The sequence below is a fragment of the Acomys minous genome (genome assembly GCF_964271855.1).
Source record: "Acomys minous genome assembly, chromosome: 11".
Taxonomy (NCBI): Eukaryota; Metazoa; Chordata; class Mammalia; order Rodentia; family Muridae; genus Acomys; species Acomys minous.
In genome coordinates, this window is record NC_140492.1 from 110,535,941 (window position 1) to 110,555,891 (window position 19,951).

The following is a 19,951-nucleotide window of genomic DNA, read 5'->3' on the forward strand; positions in this document are numbered from 1 at the left end:
CTGTTTTGAATCATTGTAGATTTTTTCTTATTTAATTGAAACTGTATTTGTAATTCCCTAAAGGCCACCGGGGAGTGGTCTGTAGTAGTGTCCATCCATGTTCATTGTTGAATGTAAAGATAACATATGAGTATAATTACATAAAATCCTGGTCTTTCTTACAAGGGAAAATCAATGTTGTTTCTGGAATAAGTTCTCATGTGATGACATGTTAATAGATCCATAACAGTTAATACTGAAACAAAAACTAGAAAAATAAGTCTAAGAAACTTTGACAATACATTGTAAAGAGGAATATAAATTTGTTCAAATTCCATTCTCAAATATAATTTACAATGTCTCTTCTCTATTTACATTTTTAAATGGGTCAGTTATACTAAGACTATTTCATAATTTGATTTTTTTATTGTTGTTACCTATCTGCAGTTTAGACTACAGCTTTCTCTAATGGTGTAGGAGTTTTGTCCCAAAAGACTTTAGACAGGAGAGCCTGGGTGGGCGCCACAGCGACCAGGCCAGCCCAGCCTGGATACGTTGTAGGACACTGACTCCAAAAGCAAAGAAAGCAAGCAGCTTGCAATGAGGACATGGTGGATTCTCCTCTGTTTGTGTGTGCTCACAGCTTTTTCTCATTGTACCCTTTGATTTTTAGCTCAAGGAGAAATAGAAGCCATAGTCGTGCCTGTGTGCTTAGCGTTCCTCTTGACAACTCTGCTGGGAGTCTTGTTCTGCTTTAACAAGCGAGACCTGTAAGTTGCAGTTCACGTGACGGTGTTTAACACTGGTGGTTGAGCCCTGGTTGTGCACTGATGCTTAGCCACCACCCACATTCATTCCCACGCCTACAAAGCATCCTCCTTCATGTCTAGGCTGTCCTCTCTCAGCCCCTGCCCCACACAGCCTGCTCTCAGCTGGTGGAGCTTTGTCTTACCTAGAATTTCATGTGCATGAATCAGGCTTGCAGACTTCTTTCCCCTTCATGCTACTGAATCATGCTCTGCAGTGTGGATGTGTAGGAGACTGAACAGGTTTCTAATTCTGCTATGAATATCACGTCACATTCCAAACTGTATGGGGACATGTTTTCATGGCTCTCAGATAGTTATGTTAACTTTGTAAGAAGCCAATAGAACCAGGCGTGTGGTTCTGTGGTAGAGCATCCAATGCCGTGTGCAGGGCTCTAGGCTCCATTCCCAGCACCAGGAAAAGAAGCAAGCAGTAACCCCAAGCTTTCTCAGTGTCTCTACCGCCTTGCAGTGTTCCTGGCATTCGCAGGTGGTGCTGAGGCGTCGCCGTGGGAACAGCGCTCACTGCACTACCTCCCTGTTCCCGGTCACTGTGCCCGCGTCATGAGTCACTTAGCTCCATTATGCTGTGTCTAGAGACGTCTCTTGTCCAATTTGAAGTTGGGGTCTTTTGCTAATATTGAGTTGTAAATGTTCTTTTTATTTGAGAACAAAAAATACAGGTTTTGCAAATTTTGTCCCAGGTTGTGTATTTCGTTTTCTTAACTATGACTTTGGGGAAGCGGAAGTTTTAAAATTTAAAGTTCCTTTTCCCAGGCTTTTCCTCTGGTTCTTGCATTTTGTAACGTTTTAAAGAAATCTGTCTAACCTAGGGTCATATGTAGCTTTAACATCTGTAATCCATTCTGAATTAATTTTGGCACATGACACAGATCAGTCAGGTGTCTGCCCCACGCTCCATCCAGTTCTGCTGACTTTGAAAATAGCTCTCTTCAAGTAGATACGTTTGTTCCTGTAAGCCCATACCTACTTCTAGACTCGGATTTTGTTTTCCTCAAACTATGTTTATTCTTTCTTAATTTTTAATTTTTGAGCTTGGGTTTCGTATAGCCCAGGCTGGTCTTGAGCGCCTGTTCTTGCTGTGTCTGCCTTCTGAGTGTTGGGTTTACACGAATGTGCTACTACGTTCACGTTGGTATCCGTTCCACAGTGTCTTCTCTTCTTTGGGGGGGGGGGACAAGTTTATTGTATTTTACTTTTATCAGTATACCATTTTTATCTAATTTTCTGACTGAATACTTTTAATTGAAAGTTAAATGTCCTTTCATTGTTACATATGGCTCTACATATGCCTTGCTTCTTGTCTTTTCAGAATTAAAAAACATATCTGGCCTAATGTTCCAGATCCTTCAAAGAGTCATATTGCCCAATGGTCACCTCACACTCCCCCAAGGGTAAGATAATGTCTTCTTATTGTTTTTAATATACAGGCTTAATTATTAGGATTTATATAGTTTAGCCAAAGATATTCAGACTCAATGAAAATAAAATAGTACATAAATGACAGTTGTCAAAATAGTAAACCCTCTTCATTCTGGCACAGGGTTTATTGTAGCATGGCTGTGCCGACCTTCCTCATGTGTTCAGTAAACACAACAGTACTTTGTTGTAAATGGAAACTGAGACTGCTACACAGGGTTCTGACCGGGTGTTAAGTCCTGGCTAGTGTTCCGTCATCTTCACACTGAGCAGATGCATTCTGGGAACCGTACCAGACTCTTCACACTCAGCATACCCTAGCAGAGAAATCCTTCTGTTACCCTAGTGGCCCTGAGCTTAACAAATTAATGTTATAGTCTATGAAACCTCAGTTATTTGAGTTTGAGTCTAATGTGAGTTTGAGTCTAATGTTTCCAAAGACTGCCTATTCAGTACTACTGTTTATAGCCTACTTGATACAGTGAAATTAATATGGAAACTGAAAATACAGACTGATTCAGACTTCTTAGTTTACTTTATCGGCAATTTGGCTGGTTACAAAGAACCCCCGAGATGGAAATGGATGGTCCCGAACCCTGACAGTCACTAAAGTCCCAAGGATGCATCCGCTCTTGGAAGGCTTAGTTTTAAAAGGTCATAATATAGAGCCCAGCTCAGTGGTTAAAAAAAAGTTGGAATATGCCCAGAGTCATCATTCATTTTTCTCTCTTTCCAGCACAATTTTAACTCCAAAGATCAGCTGTATTCAGACGGCAATTTCACTGACGTAAGTGTTGTGGAAATAGAAGCAAACAACAAGAAGCCTTGTCCAGATGACCTGAAGTCACTGGACCTGTTCAAGAAGGAGAAAATAAGTATGGAAGGCCACAGCAGTGGCATCGGGGGGTCTTCATGCATGTCATCTTCCAGGCCCAGCATCTCTAGCAACGAGGAGGCCGAGTGTGCGCAGAGCACGGCCAGCACTGTGCAGTACTCCACGGTGGTGCACAGCGGCTACAGGCACCAGGTCCCGGCAGTGCAGGTGTTCTCCAGGTCTGAGTCCACCCAGCCCCTGCTGGACTCCGAGGAGCGGCCAGAAGACCTGCAGCTGCTGGACCATGTGGACAGCGGCGAGGAGGTCTTGCCCAGGCAGCAGTACTTCAAACAGCACTGCAGTCAGCCTGAAGGCAGCCCAGAGAGCTCACATTTTGAAAGGTCAAACCAAGCGTTGTCGGGCAGCGAGGAGGGTCTGGTGAGACTGAAGCAGCAGCAGGGTTCGGATCCCAGCTCACAGTCCCGTGGGGCCGAGCAGCGGAGCGTGTTTCAGGAAAGTTCTGCAGCACATGCTCTCGGCACAGAGACTGGGGGACAAGTGGAGAGGTTTGAAGCGGTTGGAATAGAGACAGCGATTGACGAAGAAATTCCTAAAAGCTACTTGCCACAGACTGTGAGACAAGGCGGCTACATGCCACAGTGAAAGTCTGGCTCCTGTACAACTTCAGCAGGACCCAGGAAGAAAAGCTTGTCTGTGACTCCCGATGAAAACTGGTCTTCATTTCCAGAAGATAGTCATTGCCCCCAAGGACAGAGTCACACCTGGGGAAAAAAAGCTAAAATGCTTTTCTGTGACTCCCGATGAAAACTGGTCTTCATTTCCAGAAGATAGTCATTGCCCCCAAGGACAGAGTCACATCTGGGCCGTCTCCACCGCACGGTTTCTGGGTCCTCCTTCAAGCACTACATGAACTGACTCGATACTCTGAATAGCTGAAGGACTTTGTGCCGCTTCAGGCTGTTTGCACTGCCGAAATCAAAGTGTCTGAGAGTTACAGAGCTTTTTGGTTTGCTACCTAGAACACAGGGAGTTTAAATGTGCTGTGGCATAGCACAGCTGTGCTGGATTTAATGCGACCGGGCATCCAGATGCCAGGAGCAGAAGCCCTCCTCGTCCACAGCATCACTGAAAAGTGCCAAGAACCAGGCTGTCCAGGGTTTGTCATCTGGCAAAAGAAATAGTGGGGGCAGGTTCATTTCTGGTTCTACCAATCAGAGATATTGGTTTGCTCCTTGCTGTTGGTATCAATGCTGCCAATTGTTACTGAAGAAAGGGATGAATTTTAAAGGCAAGCAAAATAGAAGTACCCATTTTCTTAATATTACCCAAAACCTCACAAAAGTCTGCTTTTTATTGATGACCTCCTTCAAAGTGAATCTCACCAACCCCACAGAGGGCACTGACAGGGCTACACCGAACACTGCAGACTATCTGAAGCATTTGAAAACTTGCTTGGTTTTTCCCGCCGTGTGTAATGGAGCCCGGGCTGTCCTGGAATCATTTAGTAGACAGTCTGAGCTCACACTAACAGAGATCCACCTGCCTCTGCCTCCTGAGTGCTGGATTAAAGGTGTGAGCCACTATTGCCCAGCTTTAAAAAAAAAAAGCTATTTTTAAAGTCTTAAGTTGTTGATACTTTCCTGAATATAGATAAACATGCCAGGGACAGATGACCACGTATCAGTTCAGGAAGTGCTTCATATAGAAAGCCTTCAGCTTTAAACTTTTTTACTTGGCTCCACCTTGTTTTTATTTTCAAGAATAGTGAAGGGTGGTACTCCCATAGCCACAAGCTGAGTGATCTCAGCGACCACCAGTGTCAGAGGTCCTCGTACAGAGCTGATAAAGCCACAAGGGTTTTGTTAGTTTGCTGGCTAGGGATTTGAACCCATGGCCTTGTACATGTTAGACGCCCACTCTACCCCTGAGCTACCCATTCACACATCTCATTATGTTGTTTAGGCTCAAGTGATCCTCCTGTCCCGGCTTCCTGAGTATCTGGGACTTTAGGTGTATGCTGGCACACCTAGAAAAAGATGGTATTTTTAATATCTGCCGTTTCGGAGGTAGACTTTTACACATGATTTAGGAATATCTTAAACCTATTCCTTCTAGTTGCTTTGTTAAGGAACAGTCCAAGCATCCAGGGTTAGCACTAAAGCCATTAATGTATTTTTGTGCCTAAGTTCCCAGAGTGACATGGAGGCAGGGACTAAAAGTAAACGCTGAGTGGACAAGAAGTGGCTGAGCTCTGTTAGTGGCTGATACCACTAACTGTGCCCACAGGAAAAGTGTTAAGCCTTTCAGACATGGACACACTTAAAATCGTTTACAGAGCCTACCAAACGCATGGCTAAGAAGAACCGATACTCACTTAGTTGGATGCAGTCTTACCTGTGCCTCTCAGAATTTGTTTATATTAAGACTTGTTGATATATGTATCATTTACATTTTATAATAGCTAATACTTTCCTGAGTTCTTTCACATGTATGACCCTGACACAGTAGATGCTTTGTTCTCATATATTCAGTTGCCCTCTTGGCAAAACTAACCTGAAATTGGTAAAATGACAGAGAGGTCAGATAAGGGTCAGAGCGGCCAGAATTCACACTACAAGGTAACGGCATCCTCTCCGTTCAAGTTGGACATCAAAGCCTGGCCCAGGTCAGGGCTGAGATGTCTGTTACGTATCTGTCAGGAAATTAACACTTGCTAACTTTCTTATTTTCTCCCAGTAAGTAGTCTAGTTATGTGACTGCATTCATGTTTAGCTGTGACCTTCCTCATATCAAAGAGTGGAGCTGTGAACACTGCAGTGTGACGTCGACACTGCGAGTCCTTACCCCGTGTGAGTTCACAAACGTGCATGGGAGGTCAGTGAAGGAGCCTCATGGGAGCAAGTCTGGATGTTGACTCCCATATGGAAAGTGTCCAGGGAGCCAGTGCCTCCACCAGCGGAGACGGTGCAGGGCTGATGCACGGAAACTCACTCAGGAACTGTGTGATGGAGAGAGAAAGTCATAAAACTCATCTTAAAGGACACACTTTGCTACAGCATGTCTTCGGGCACTCTGGGTGCATGTGCCTGCTGCTGCATGTGCCTTGCATTTTAGGTAGGCAGGCAGAGAAGCTAATCTGGGGTCTTTATGTAAAACCAGCCTAATAAAAAGCTAGCTAGCTGTGCAGTTACTCTGTAATTCTGTCCACGTGTAAAGTACAGTTTAAAATAAGGTGCATCAGAAAACAGCCTCTCTTGTGGCCAAAACTAGTTCTGATGCAGTTGCTTCTTTAGGACTCGGAGAAAAGGGACGTCTGATGCTCAATCACTATAAGAAAGCTGTAGAATTGTAGTCTTTACCCACTCAAACATAAACTCTTAGCCCTTATAAGAGCATGAGTCAGCCCTCAGGAACAGACCAGCAGAAGCAAGGAGAGTGAGGTGCCGGCCCCATGTGCTTCTCCCGTCTACTCAGCTCCCTGAGTTCCTGCAAAATTCCGCTTAGTTCTTTCTTTGTTTTGTGTTTTTAAAGCTGTCTTTCTTTCTACCCGCACAATTAGTAAAACCAGTTTATTTAGACCTAGTAAATACAGTGTTTGTCATAACCAAGTATGCACATCAGGGGACTTTCGCTGCTCATTCTTCTGTCTCATGTCACTGAGTGTTTTAGTAAGGTTTGTAATGAGAAAAGAAAAGGTCAGTTATTAAAATTAACCCCTTGGGCTAGCTTTCCACAGTAGGTATTAGTGTTAGATTAGTGTGCTGGGGGAAGTATTAGTTTTTTTTTTAATGTGCCTTCCTATAAATTAGAAAATACTTGGCCTTGGAATGGCTAGCTATTTAGGGCTAGCATAAAATGGGGTACCACAGGTGTCCAAGGTATAAACTATTAACCCACTCTGGGGCCTGAGCACCATTTGCATTTCAGGTTATTCTTAAACAATTCATTGTCAAGACAAAATTTTCTCAAGCCAGGTGTACTATCTCTTGGATTCGTGGTCTGTTTTCCTGTCACGCGTAGGTCAGCATATGCTCACTGTGTTAAGATAAAAAGATGAGTGCTCCAGGTGAGCTCCTGTGTCACTCTACCTTTTCAAGGCTTTTGCCTTCCTGTGAGCTCCCGCAAACTGGTCAGTTTGTTGCTGTTGTTGTGGGTGCTGTTGTCTGTTTAGCTAACGAGTTGTCAATACTGTTGGTGAGTTGGGATGGAAATGCGCCAGGCTGCTTGCGTGGGGAGTCTCAGTCCTGTGAGCACCAGCTTAGACTGGTGACGACAGGCTGCAAATGCTGTTACACGAATAGAAAGATATGATGTCGGAAGCAAAGGCACGCTGCAGCGGGGAGAGTCTGCAGACTGTGGCCTTGATGTTTGTGCGTAATAGGCTCGAAGAGCCAGCCCGGTGCGGCAGCTCCTTTCTGCGTCTTTGCTCTTAGCTGTGCTTTGCATGAGCACAGTTCTCCCGTTTACCCCACCCCCATCCCCACCCCGTTTACCCTACTGTTTACCCCGCCCCCGCCATGTAGCTGCATTGGAGAGCTTGTGGGTGTGTACCTCTGTAGTGAGTTGCACGTGCTGAGTATAACCAAAGTTATCATTTTCATGTTGACTCTACCACAAATGTCTTATTATATGCGCTCTAATCCTTTAAGTAAATTTAAGAAAAAAATTGCTGTCCTTTTTGTGTGTGGTCACCATCTGTCATTATGCCTAATGCTTTGGTATTTATCAGGACTGGGTGGTGGTTAATACTGGTTTAGATGATGCTCTGACCTTTTCAATGCTTTTTTGGCATGGTGAAGTAGGAATTAGAATAAGCTGATACACAGAAGACATGACAGTCAGAGTTCTCAGATCCACTTATAAACCATGGAATTCCAGCATCTTCCCTCCCAGTGGATGATCCCTTATGTATTTACTCAGGGACCAAATCTAGAGGTGCTGCGCCACCTTGTGGCTGGTCTGCATCTGTGCTGCTGTAGTCTGCACGCTTGCCTCTCATGAAGCTAACTTAGCAAGTTAAGCAAAGATCCCAACTACTTAGGTTTCATCTGAAAACAAAAAACAAAAGCAAAACAGCAACAACAGAAACCCTACAAACCAGGTCAAGTAGTACATTTCACCCATCAAAAACATGTTTACATCCTCTACACTTAATCTATATTGAAATTTATACAAACCTCCTCACTTTGGAGTATTTGTTTAAGTCCCACATCCACTGCAGGTCTTAGAGGCATAGCTTGCCTTCTTATGTACCGTGTCTCAGCCAATCCCACTGTGTGCATAGGTAACTTCTTCCTGCCTTCTAGATGATGACCATTCTGTTCCCTTCAAGGGCAATGACTATCTTACTGAGGATGCTTAACTTCCCATGTGTTTTCTTAGAGGAATATATAAAACTTCTTCCACAAACTACACGTGTGCTCTTCCATGCACAGGGGTCAGTAAAGGTGAGATTGTCACCACAGTAGAGTGGGAGACGTTCTGGCTTCTCTGGTTGACTCTGAAGAGGTATTCTAGCATTTGAGAGAGAAATAGACCAAAAGAGATAAAGTCAGATTGGGAACCATTTGGGGCTGTTTCTTTGATCCTGGGTAAAGTCTGAAAGGGGCTGAGAGCAATGAAAAAGTGGGAGAGCGAAGATGTCAGGCAGCATGACTGACCAGTCAGACCAAGACTCCTGAAAAAGGAAAGGCGACCAGCTGTGCGGTGTGACAAAAGAGTCGTGAGGCCGTGGACAGCTCTAAACAGCTCTCCCATGGACCACTATGGAGGCCCGGTCTCTGGGTCCAGGAAACCCAGCCTCATTCCTAGGGCAGCACCCAGGGAGGTCTTGGTGTCAGGGGCCCAGGCCAGAGCCACCAAGGCTGCCTAAGAGGGTGGAGCCAACAGCAAGGACCACAGTATGCACTCTGGCCAGGGTGTCTTCACTCAGCACTGATGACAAGGAGCTGAGAAACAGCCCACTTCCAATTATAGTCTCTTCTCCCTCCTCCTCCTTCCCTCCCTCTTTCCTCCCCCCAACACACACACACACACACACACACACACACACACACACACACACACACACACACACACACACACACCTACCTTCTTCCCAGCCTCTGGGCCTCTGAAGTTCTGTGTCCCTCCAACTTGAACAGTCCCTCATTCCATGTATAGACGGTGTCAGGGAAAAGTGGGACAGGAACATATGTCTTCTCAGTAATGACTGGTCCACACCCTCCTTGAGTTCAGCCCTTTCTAATCAGAGATCTACCCTGAAGCCAAAAACAGTACAGAGCCAAGTTTAGAAAGAGTTGGGGTGTTGGAAGGCCTGTAGACTTGTTACAACCTCTCAGACACTCACCCACTTGAGATGACAACAGAAAAAGCTGTTGCTCTTCACAGACCAGCTGCTAGGTGCCAGGCCCCGCACTGCACTGTCAACACTGGATTTAATCTCGCAGTTCCTCTAAGGGCGATTCTGTTTCCCCCTCTACGGATTGAACACAGTTTAGGAAATCATGAAGCCATAGGTGAGTAAGCAGCCAATCAGAGGCTAATGGGTAAAAACCTCAACACTCTTGCTCCAAGCAGCTACATTCTGCCTTAAATACTGGGGAGCGCCCTTCCAGAGCTGGGGCAAAGACTCTGAGAACGCACTCCATTGAGCCTGGCAGCCCTGCCCCAGTGCTTCTACTCAGCTTCCTCCAGCAGAGTTGAAAAGCTGGCTGGAGCTTACAAGTCCCGTGGGGATGGTCTCCACAGTGGCCGAGCAGTTTGGGGGTATCAGAGTCCTGCCTGTCGACTACGGTGGATGCTTGAGGAAACACTTTCAGGGTCTTCCATGGATGAGGCAGGAGCTGCCCCTCCTCAAGGGTCTTCCCACCCCACCACTTTCCACCCTCCTTCCTTGTCAGTTCGAGCCGGGGCAGGCCCTTAAATCACTGAACCTGAATTGGTCTCCTGATTTGTTTCTGGGGAACTAAGACCATTCCCGACCTCACTTCCGTACAAAAGCAGCCTTCCAAATTGCCACCGAGTAGGCACAGTCCTCTATGTGGGGTGACAGTGGCCTAGTGAGCAAGGGAGGGGACCAGGTGATGGTTAGTTGTGGAGTCATCCAAAGTGTCAGAGTCACTGAGCCCCGGTTCATCAGACTTCCAAGGCTAACGGGATGACCTGTCCAGGTGCCACAGTTATCACCCAGCAGGCCACTGGGCTCCACTCGGAAAACTGTCCAGATCCTGTCGGCCTGGCAGCTAACGTCCTGCTTCCACAACTAACCCATGCCTTTCACCTAAAATTACCTGCCTCCAAGGGAATAGCAATCCCCCTTTGTGCATCATAGGCCATGTCTAAGTGATGGCAGCCACCAAAGTGATTTCTGATTAACTATTAGTTGGGTGTGTCCATTTTAATACTCAGCTCTCATCTATATATTTGGCACAATAGGCCAGATCCAAAGCTATTGAGTTCTTCAGGGACCAAAAAAATATTATTTTGTTTGTTTGTTTGTTTTTAGAGACAGGGTGTAGCCTTGACTGTCCTAGACTCACTTTGTAGGCCAGGCTGGCCTCAAACTCACAGCAATCCACCTGCCTCTGCCTCCCAAGTGCTGGGATTAAAGGTGTGTGCCACCCCTGCCCAGCTAAAAATATATTCTTAACCTGAATAAAAGGGCTATTGCCAGCAAGGCAAGAAGAAAATTATGAAATTGAAATGTTTCATTAAATGTGTAATAAGACATGTCAGCATAATTTTCCTGGAATTTATAAAATGTTACTCATCTATAAAACATTTACAAATGTGATTAGAATTGATGACTATTTTGTTCGGTTAATAGGATTACTAAGCCAGTTTCGTGGTACATACCTGTAAGTCACAGGATTTGGGACACAAATGTCAGAAGATAGCAAGTTCATGGTGAGTTCAACAGCATGAACTGACTCCAAAAAATGTTTTAAAAGTGAGTAATCCCTAAGAACTCATGAATACTTGCAACTTTTCCTACTTACAGACTCACCCAATGCTTTCAAAAACACATTAAAACCCTTACAGAATGTGTCTATCTTTCTTAATTAGAACTTGTGTGGCCCTTGTTATGACATTGGAAGATGTAATACATTTTTTTCCAACACTAAAGTGCTTCTGAGATTATTACAAGTAAAGCTTTTTTTCCCCTACAAATAGTTCAAGTGGTAGAATCTTCACTCTCACTTTTGATGGCTTTTATTTACATTAAAAATCAGAGCTCATAAGAGCTCATATTTGCTCAGGAGTGAAGGAAAAAAAGTACACAGTATTTCAGAAACCAACAGGAAAATAGAAAATTGATCTCAGTAATTTTATGAGATCCTGATTTTAAAATACAACACATGTATTTGCTCTTTTACTAATAAATTTTGGGGGCTGGAGAGATGGCTCAGTGGTTAAGAGCACCACCTGCTCTTCCAGAGGTTCTGAGTTCAATTCCCAGCAACCACATGGTGGCTCACAACCACCTATAATGTAATCTGATGCCCTCTTCTGCAGATAAAGCACTCATATGCAATAAGTAAATCTTTTTTTATAAATAAATCTTTTGTAAAAATTTTGTTTGTTGACAATTTTAAAAAGTTATAGCCAAAAAGATATATAGTTAGCATGAAGTGAGCAAAGCTCCATGTTTCCGTTTATTTGTTTGTTCGTTTTGTTTTTTGAGACAGCCTCTCTACATAGCCTCAGCTGTCCTGGAACTTTTTATGTAGCCAGGCTAGCCTCAAACTCACAGAGATCCACCTACCTCTGCCTCCTAAGTGCTGGGATTACAGGCACAGACCATCAAGCCCATTAACCTAAGTGTTTTTTCATAATATGTGGACCCCTCAAGCACAGGACAGCACTCAGAGGACCCACCTTTAGACCATGCTAAGCCAGCTCCGCCCATACTTGGGGGAGGGAGCAGTGATTGCCCACCCTTGATATAAGCTTAGTCCTTTATATCACTGTCTGTCTCCACACCCACTGTTCTGGATGTTACAGGAGCCAAGGCACACTTGCCGCCCAGATCTACCCAAGTCCAGATAGTCTGTACTTGGTAAGAGACCAATAAGTCCACAACACAACGTGAGGTCACCAGTCACCCTGTGTGGTCTTTACCTGTGGGCAGCCTTGGTCATCCTCTAGGGAAGCTGCCAGAACCATCTCAACCCCATAAGATCTCCCTTCCTCCAGAGTAGGGGGCAGTGGGGATCACCTGAACCCCTTCCACCCTTTGATAGACTGCATAGTTCTAGCTGTAAAGCTTCCAGGAGCTCGAAAGTCACTGTTGTCACTCTTTGCCCTAGGGGATAGGGGCGGGGCTATAAAGGAAGGGTTCGTCCCTTGGGTTATATAGAGTGTTGCAGGCAAAGAGTCATTGTTGGTTTGTCATTGGGCCCATAATCTGATGATGGCGTGGCCTGGGATCGTAACGACCAAGGTATGTAAACGTCTCCAAGGCTTTAGCACCTCTCACCCCCCTCCCTCTGTCCTTTTCTGAGGTCTGGTCCCAAACTCACATACTGCACTATGAATAAGCAAGCGAGATCCGCTCCACAATCTTGCCTTTCTTCCCACCCATGAAATTAGCTAAGTCTTGCCTCAGACTTACCATTCAGCTTTTGTGGGGACAGTGCCCAAGTGTGACCCTAAGCATCCATACTGCTATGTAGCAATGGGCCTCAGGTACCGCAAAGCTTGCCCAAGGGACAGTCCTGGCCTCATCCCCTTGGCTTTCCCAGCCAAGGACATCAAGGGGCTTTCACAGAACACCCAGGAGCAGGAATCCCTGTCGCTCTAGTTAGTGTACTTTGGGGGGGGGGGTAATTGGGTTTTGTTGTTACTGTTTCTGGTTTTAATTTGGGGTTGGGGAGGACTGGTGAGGCCCTCTATTCTAGAAAAGGAGAAGGAAATATTGTTTGAGAGCACTTGCCTTTGGGTGGAACATGCCGCCCACCCATGAAGGAATAAAAGAATGCTCCTCGGAGCCCGTCCACAAGATGTCCTGACTCGTCAGCGAAAAGGCTGTTGCCAGGGTTGTGTAGAAATCAACAGCCAGCAAGTCTTGTCACTTTTCCTGGAACTCCTCTTTATTTCCTGGAGGACAACACAGCCTGGCAGATAAACATACCCTGGGAGGGGCGGGACTGACCCTTTAGCACATGCTGATACAGGGAGAAATGTGTGACCTAGTGTCTGAGTAAACTGTTGGTTTTGAAAAGCTGGTTGCAGTACTGAGTGTACTCTTCTGAGCTGCTTCCTATAAAGGCCATTTTGAAGCACAGAAAATGGAGATGTCCACGTGTCTAGCTGTGGTTGGTTGGTTAGTTGGTTGGTTGGTTGGATGGATGGATGGATGGATGGGTGGATGATTTGTTGGTTGGATTTTGTTGTTTTGAGACAGGTCCACTATATATCCTAGGTTAGCTTCGAACTCTCCTTACCTGTCTCCCACGTGCTACGCTGGTATTCCTGGGGTGCAGCACCACATCTTACCCTCTTTTGGTTTCAGCCCTCCTAGTGCTCCGAACGTTCCATTAGTTGAGGTGCACCTGTGTCCTGTGGCCCATCTGGAATTGTGACTTGAGATGAAAGTGCTTAGGCCTGCCCTTGGAGCCGCACCCCTCCGGCACTCCTTTGGTTTTGGAGCCTGACTAGTGGCTGGTGTGCACTCACCTGCTCTGTGCCACAGTAAGGTTGAAGGGCTGTCTCTGCAAAACAGAACTACAAAAGTCCAGCTGGGCCTGTGACCTGGTGCAAACTCAGGAGTTTTAGTGGCCAAATTCTAGTGTAGGTTTTCTAGGCAGGGTGCCAACAATAAGATGAACTCCAAGCCTCAAAGTACATGCAGGCCCAGCAGGCTGAGCAGGACCTGACTGTGGGGAAGCAAGGGAGCAGAGCCCTGATGACTTGGTACAGGGCGGGAGAGGCCACAGCCACAGGAGGATGACACATGCTAGGAGCTAGAAAGGGCCACGGTGCTTTTCCAGAACAAAGCACAGTTTAGAGACCCAACCTGCACAACCCTAAAGGAATTAATTTATGCTATTTAATTAAATTTTACAACAATGTGCTACAGTAATGAAATGGCTCAGCAGATAAAGGGCTTACCATACGAGCCTAGCATCCTGAGTTGGATCCTCTGAACCCTCGTGAAGGTAAAAAGGACAGAATGGATTCCATGTTGTCTGCTGAGCTCCACATGTGTGCCGTGACACCCACACCCACATATTATGCACACACATATGTAATAGTAGTAGTTTCTCCCCCCCCCCAAAAGATACTCTTGGACTTAGTTATTTGAAGGCACATTCCTTGAGGCACTAATTTAGAAGAAATTTCACTTCTTCTCACATTAAGTCATTCATTCTTTACCAATAAGTTAAGGGGGGCTGAGAGGCTGCAGCAGCTGGAGCTGGAGCTATCCACCAAAGCAGCAGCTCAGGAGCAGGGACGAGCTCTTCTGTGAGGTGCTGAAGGCCGCCACTGCCATGGGACTGGGGAAGGTGAACCTTAGGACCAATGGGGAGGAAGGTTTTTCAGAAAAGGGGGGCAAGAAGTGGTGAGAATGAGGTACTGTGGAGAGGAAGGGGGAAAGCTGGGGTACACACAGTTTGTACTTGACAACATTCATTTCCAGGGGGGATTCCCAGGAGCAGCTAAAAATGTGGGTGCTGGGCTCAGAAGGGAAAGGAGGTTGAATCTGGGGGTGGCTTCCACATATGCTTCCAGCGCCCAGATGTGGAAGACGGAGAACCTGTGACATGAGCATGTGACCAGGGCTGTGATCACAAAGGACTCCTGGGATCGAGGGTAGGCTAGCCAAGGGAAGACAGAAATAGAGAACCAAAGGCTGATTAGGAAAAGTGAAGAGAATTGAGAAGAGATCTGAAGGGCCTGGGGGCTGGAAAGGAGCAGGAAGAGGAGGAGGGGCTGGCGAGTGGCCTGCAGCTTCTGTCAGCCTCACCATCATGCTGAAGCTCATCCTACTAGACTTCCACTGCCTACCCAAGTCAGACGCTCACAAAACTGATGCTGCCACAAGACTTCTTGCTACAGCCCATCCTAACGCCTCGGGTCCTCTGGGTCCTCTCTCACCATCCCTGTGCTGTGTGAACATGGACATGGTCCTCCCACTCCATCGCCTCTCCTTCTAGAAGCATCGCTCTCAGAGTCAGCTGGCTCTAAGCACAGAGTCCCGGAAGGCACCAAGGGGAAGGGAGCTCAACATCCAATCACAAGGAGACCCTGATCCCATGGGTCACGACCCCTTTGGGGTCAAATGACCCCCCTCACAGGGGTCACATTTCAGGCATCCTGCATATCAGATATTTACATTAGATTCATAACAGTAGCAAAATCACAGTTATGAGGTAGCAACAGATAAGTTTTATGGTTTGGGGTGGGGATCACCACAACATGAGGAACTTATTACAAGGCCGCAGCATTAGGAAGGGCGAGAACTACTGCACTAAAGAACCTACCCATGAGCCTCTCTCCCTCCCCACGTGCCACACCCCTCCCTCTCTATCTCTCTGGCACCAAGCTGTTGCCTCCTCTTTTCCCCCCTTCCTCTTTCCTTCTAATAGAATTTCTTAGAAACTGCATAGAAGCACATTTCTGTGTATGCAATGTGCGATGATCAGATGGTATATTTAGCATATCGCCTCAGACATTTAAATATTTTTGTATTTTGGGAATATTCAAAATTTCTCCCACTATGGACCTGAAATAGCCTACCATCAAATGCATTATTAGCCCAAAGTGGAATACAGCAAAGGCAGTCAGAGGCCCGGGCTCCCATTCACCACAGAATCCAGGCCACACCCCTCAACCTCTCAGAGCTTGGCATCTGTAACAATAGTGCTTTGTGCCTCACAACAAGGGCTTGAGAAGGTTTCCAGAGAGATGTACACAACCCCAGCACGGAGCCTCGCAAAAAATAACTGCTGTCAAGTTAATCTCTATCACAAAGTAATGACAGAATGTGGGCAGAAGTTACAGTGGAATTGCTGTGTGTAGTGTGTGACTTGTTACTCTTGAAAAAATGGCTGGATTGCCTCGTATTTGGGTTATCAGTCTGTTCTTACGTCCTTGTCCTCAAACTATCTGTTCACAAGGTCTCCGCCATCTAGAAAGTTCCAGCAAAGTAATTCATTTTCAAAACAAACACAAAACAACACACACACACATGCACACACACACTCACACACAAACACACCTTTCCAGATACCGAGAACCTGCTGCACAGGGCAAAGTGTACTTTAAGCATCAGCCTGGCCTCTGCAGGTGAAGATCTCAGAGCTAGCTCGTCTCTTTAAGATGGCAGAGACCTGAGCAAGCAAGTTTAAAGGCTGAGGGAAGGAACCACCAGCAAGAGACTAACCTGCAGACTGGAGGCGGGGCCAGAGCTCCAGGAAGAAGTAGAGTCACTCACTTGTCACCCTGAGACTCTCCCCGGAACTTCATCTGACAGAATGGAAGAGATGGGCTGGTGGCCCAAAGTCAGAAATATGAGTACCCCGTCATCTGCCGGGCCCAGAAAAATGAGGCCTACAGGGCAACCGGGGAAATAGAAGAAATTTGAAGATTCTGCTGGGGGAAAAAAAGAGAGGAGGGGAGAACGAAGGGAAGACAGAGAGAGAGAGAGAGAGAGAGAGAGAGAGACAGACAGACAGACAGACAGACAGACAGACAGACAGACAGACACAGACACAGACACAGACACAGACACAGACACAGACACAGACACAGACAGCGAGGAGACAGAGACAGATGGAGACGAAACAGAACAGAGACTTTGGAACAGATGGGATTCCTGGCAGGAGAAACCAAGGATGCGATGACCTAGAAAAGTCCTGGTCAGCTGCAATCCTTTCTCTTGACACCACAGCCCTGATCTCTGTTTATTCTGTGTCCCCACGCTCTAGAATCATGGCTTTCCGTGTAGACCAGGCTGGCTTCAAATTTGAAGCAATCCTCCTGCCTCTGCCCAACCCTCCCACCCCTGCCCCAGTACTGGGATCAGTGACAGGCATCATCACACCTGGCCAGAATTACAGATTAAAGAACGACAGCCTAGGCGGACACAACAAAGATGACAGCAGCTGTCCAGGGGCTCCAAGGAGTCTGAGAGACCCAGGGAGGCTCAGAAAGGTGACGCAATGGCAGAAAGGGGGTCTGCAGAACCTGCAACAGCTCCAGAAAAACTAAGGAGAAAAACAAGCAGGTCTTATGGGGAGATGCTTTTAAAAAATGAACTCAGAAACTTAGAAAGATGGCAGCAGAGAGCTGCGATCAGCTGACAATGAGGAGTCTATATCCTTGGGCTACTGCATCTTAGCCAGCAAGCTGCAAACACAAAGGTCGTGCCTGGTGGCCAGCACTGACAACGAGATGTCCATGGCCCCCTTCTACCACTGGAGGCCAGGTGGACATCAGGAGTCCATGTTAGTGTCTGTGGGCCGCACTGCCACAGGGGGCCATGTTGATGAGAGTGGCCTGTGCTGCAACCCAGGCCAGGCAGGTGCCCATGGTCTGTGCTGTCACCTGAAACCACGCTGACGTCCACAGTCTGTCCTGCCACCAGAGACCATGCTGAGGTGCTGATGCCAGAGACCATGTGGATGTCTGTGGTCCATGTTCCCACTGAGTGTCCAGGGCAAGGGAGCTACGTCTGCAGTGGTGCTGATGACTGCAGAGACAATTCCTACTCCCACCACACCCCCAAAGTAACAGCCCGGACAGGAAGCCATCAGAGAGAGAGAGCTCTTTAAAGTGTGATAAGGGTACTGAAACGTAGCTCTCTACAACTGATGGCTTCTGGCTGGGGTGAAGTGGGGAATGACTCAGTTGTCTTTAAGGGGCTGGCTACTGGGAATTAAACCATACTCTAGTGAGTATGTGGGCAACACAAATTGGACATGTTTTTGTATTTTCTACCTGTTTTGTGGGTGGGGTAGGCAGGCCTGGGAGTACTGGGGAGTGACTGTGACGTACATGATGTCAAACTCCCAAATAATCAAGGTATTATGTTAGGGGGAGGAATAAAGTAGGCAAAACCTTAGAAGTACAGAACACTATAAAGGTGGTTTTATGGCTTTATTATATGGGTGGCCAAAAAACAAACTTGTTGACAAAAAAAGTATCTGGAAAGCGCCTCCCATTGCAACAGTCACCATGCTGTCATCCCTACTCTGCAACACAGAGTCCCCAGTCATGTCATATATTAACCCAGACACATAATAAATCTGTGGAGAGCTGAACATGCCCAGCCTCGGGGGACACAGGCCTGCTGTTCCCTGCTGCTGTCATCATTTGGAACTCTGTGCCTTCCTGGTTGGTGTGCTTTTTTATTTCCATTTCAAGTCTAGGCTTCAGGACAGTTCTCTGCCATCTTACCCCATCCATACACAGACTGGATTTGGGAGATTGGTAGCATATGCATCCGCTGAAGGATGCTTGGGAGGCCCTGGCGGCGCGGCTGTGGTCCTCCCAAGCTCTTCCAGCTCTACACCCACCTCAGCAGCTCAGGGCAGGCGCCTTAGCCAGGACTGCGCACACAGAACTCAATACAGAGCGGCGGTTGTGGCCTCTGGGCTGTTCCAGCACTGGCTGGGGCTGTCTGTGCACCTGCGGAAAAACTCCCCACTGCCTGCGGTGTGCGGGGAGCGGGGACACCATCTTCTGCTAGGCTCCATCCTCAGACTCCCACCACAAGAGTGCAGGACGCCAACACCTCCCCGCGGCTGATTATGGATAGGCATTAAGACAGCTAACATTCACATTTAACCATTAGCAGAAGCAAAATCAAGCACACGGCAGTGAGCAGCCGACTGTCAGTGGAAAGGGGCCAGCTATCCCTCAGGCATCTCTGGTAACACTGAAGGGCTGTGGCCTTTTGAGGCTCTATCAGGCAAGATGAGATCATGAGACCTTCAGCAAATTCAGTTTTGTAAACAGCCCCAAGTAAATGGGACATAAACAGATGCTCAGCACAACCCTACTGACTAAAGCAGTGTCTGACAGACCACAACGTGCCAGACCTGGAAGTCTCAGCTGTGCGGCTGGCTGTGTGCTGTAGGGTAGAGTTCAGCTTTGTTGGCTGCTGCCCTCTAGATGCCAGAGGCACCCCTGCCAGCCATGACAGTCAAGGCATCACCAGGCATTGGGAGGGAAAATGTACCCTGGCACCTGGTTGAGACAACCAGTACAAGTGAGAAATAGACACCTACTCTCCACGGGGGTGGGGGGGGGTGGGGGGGGTGGGGGGGGAGGCCAGGGGCTGGGGAGTCCTGAGTGTACTGAGCTAGAAAGCATGTGTGTGTGTGTGCGCATGTGTGATGTATGTCCACATGTGTGCAGGTATGTGTGCCCAAGGCAGGCTCGAGATTAGCAAGCTCAGCAATCCTCCTGTCTCTAGACCCCACAGCCCTGAGGTTCCAGGCACACAGGGTGATACCTACCTTTTTATGTGGGAACTGGGGATTTGAACTCAGGTTCTCGTACTTGCTCAGTAAACACTCTTACCTGCTAAGCCACCACCTCCGAGTGCCTTGGTTTTATTTATTTATTTATTTATTTTTGAGACAGTGTTTCTCTGTGTAGCCTTGAATGTCCTGAACTCCCTTTATAGACCAGGCTGGCCTCAAACTCATGGAGATCCACCTGCCTCCGCCTCCGGAGTATTGGGATTAAAGGCGTGCGCTGCTGCCACCACCTATCTTCTTCCTTCCTCTTCCTCTTCCTCCTCCTCTTCTTCTTCTTCATTCTGAGTTAAAGCAATGCTGTCTGAGCCTCACAGAGGAACAGATATGCACAAACCCTCTGCAAGGGGCCAGGTGGGAGGTACCGCAGGCTCTGCAGTTCTGAGTCTCTGCCACAGTCA

General features: G+C 47.0%; 1 protein-coding gene and 1 long non-coding RNA gene across 4 annotated transcripts in view; one reads left to right on the forward strand and one right to left on the reverse strand.

Moving 5' to 3' along the window:
* Nucleotides 1-7,734, forward strand: part of IL6ST (interleukin 6 cytokine family signal transducer) — a 50,066-nt gene extending 42,332 nt beyond the window's left edge. For 2 of the 3 annotated variants that reach the window (XM_084802223.1, XM_084802224.1), the window contains 3 exons: nucleotides 653-749; nucleotides 2,119-2,200; nucleotides 2,962-7,734. In XM_084802223.1, coding sequence (XP_084658349.1) covers nucleotides 653-749; nucleotides 2,119-2,200; nucleotides 2,962-3,702 — 920 coding nt within the window. In that variant the 3' untranslated portion in view covers nucleotides 3,703-7,734. The remainder of the gene's footprint in view (nucleotides 1-652; nucleotides 750-2,118; nucleotides 2,201-2,961) is intronic. The other variant, XR_014783326.1, reaches the window with a different exon arrangement.
* On the reverse strand, nucleotides 6,803-11,643 carry LOC311609253. The gene is made up of 2 exons (XR_014783327.1): nucleotides 9,151-11,643; nucleotides 6,803-8,573 (listed from the first exon to the last, which is right to left on the reverse strand). It is a non-coding gene; the product is annotated as an uncharacterized lncRNA (long non-coding RNA).
* Nucleotides 11,644-19,951: the final 8,308 nt, after the last annotated feature.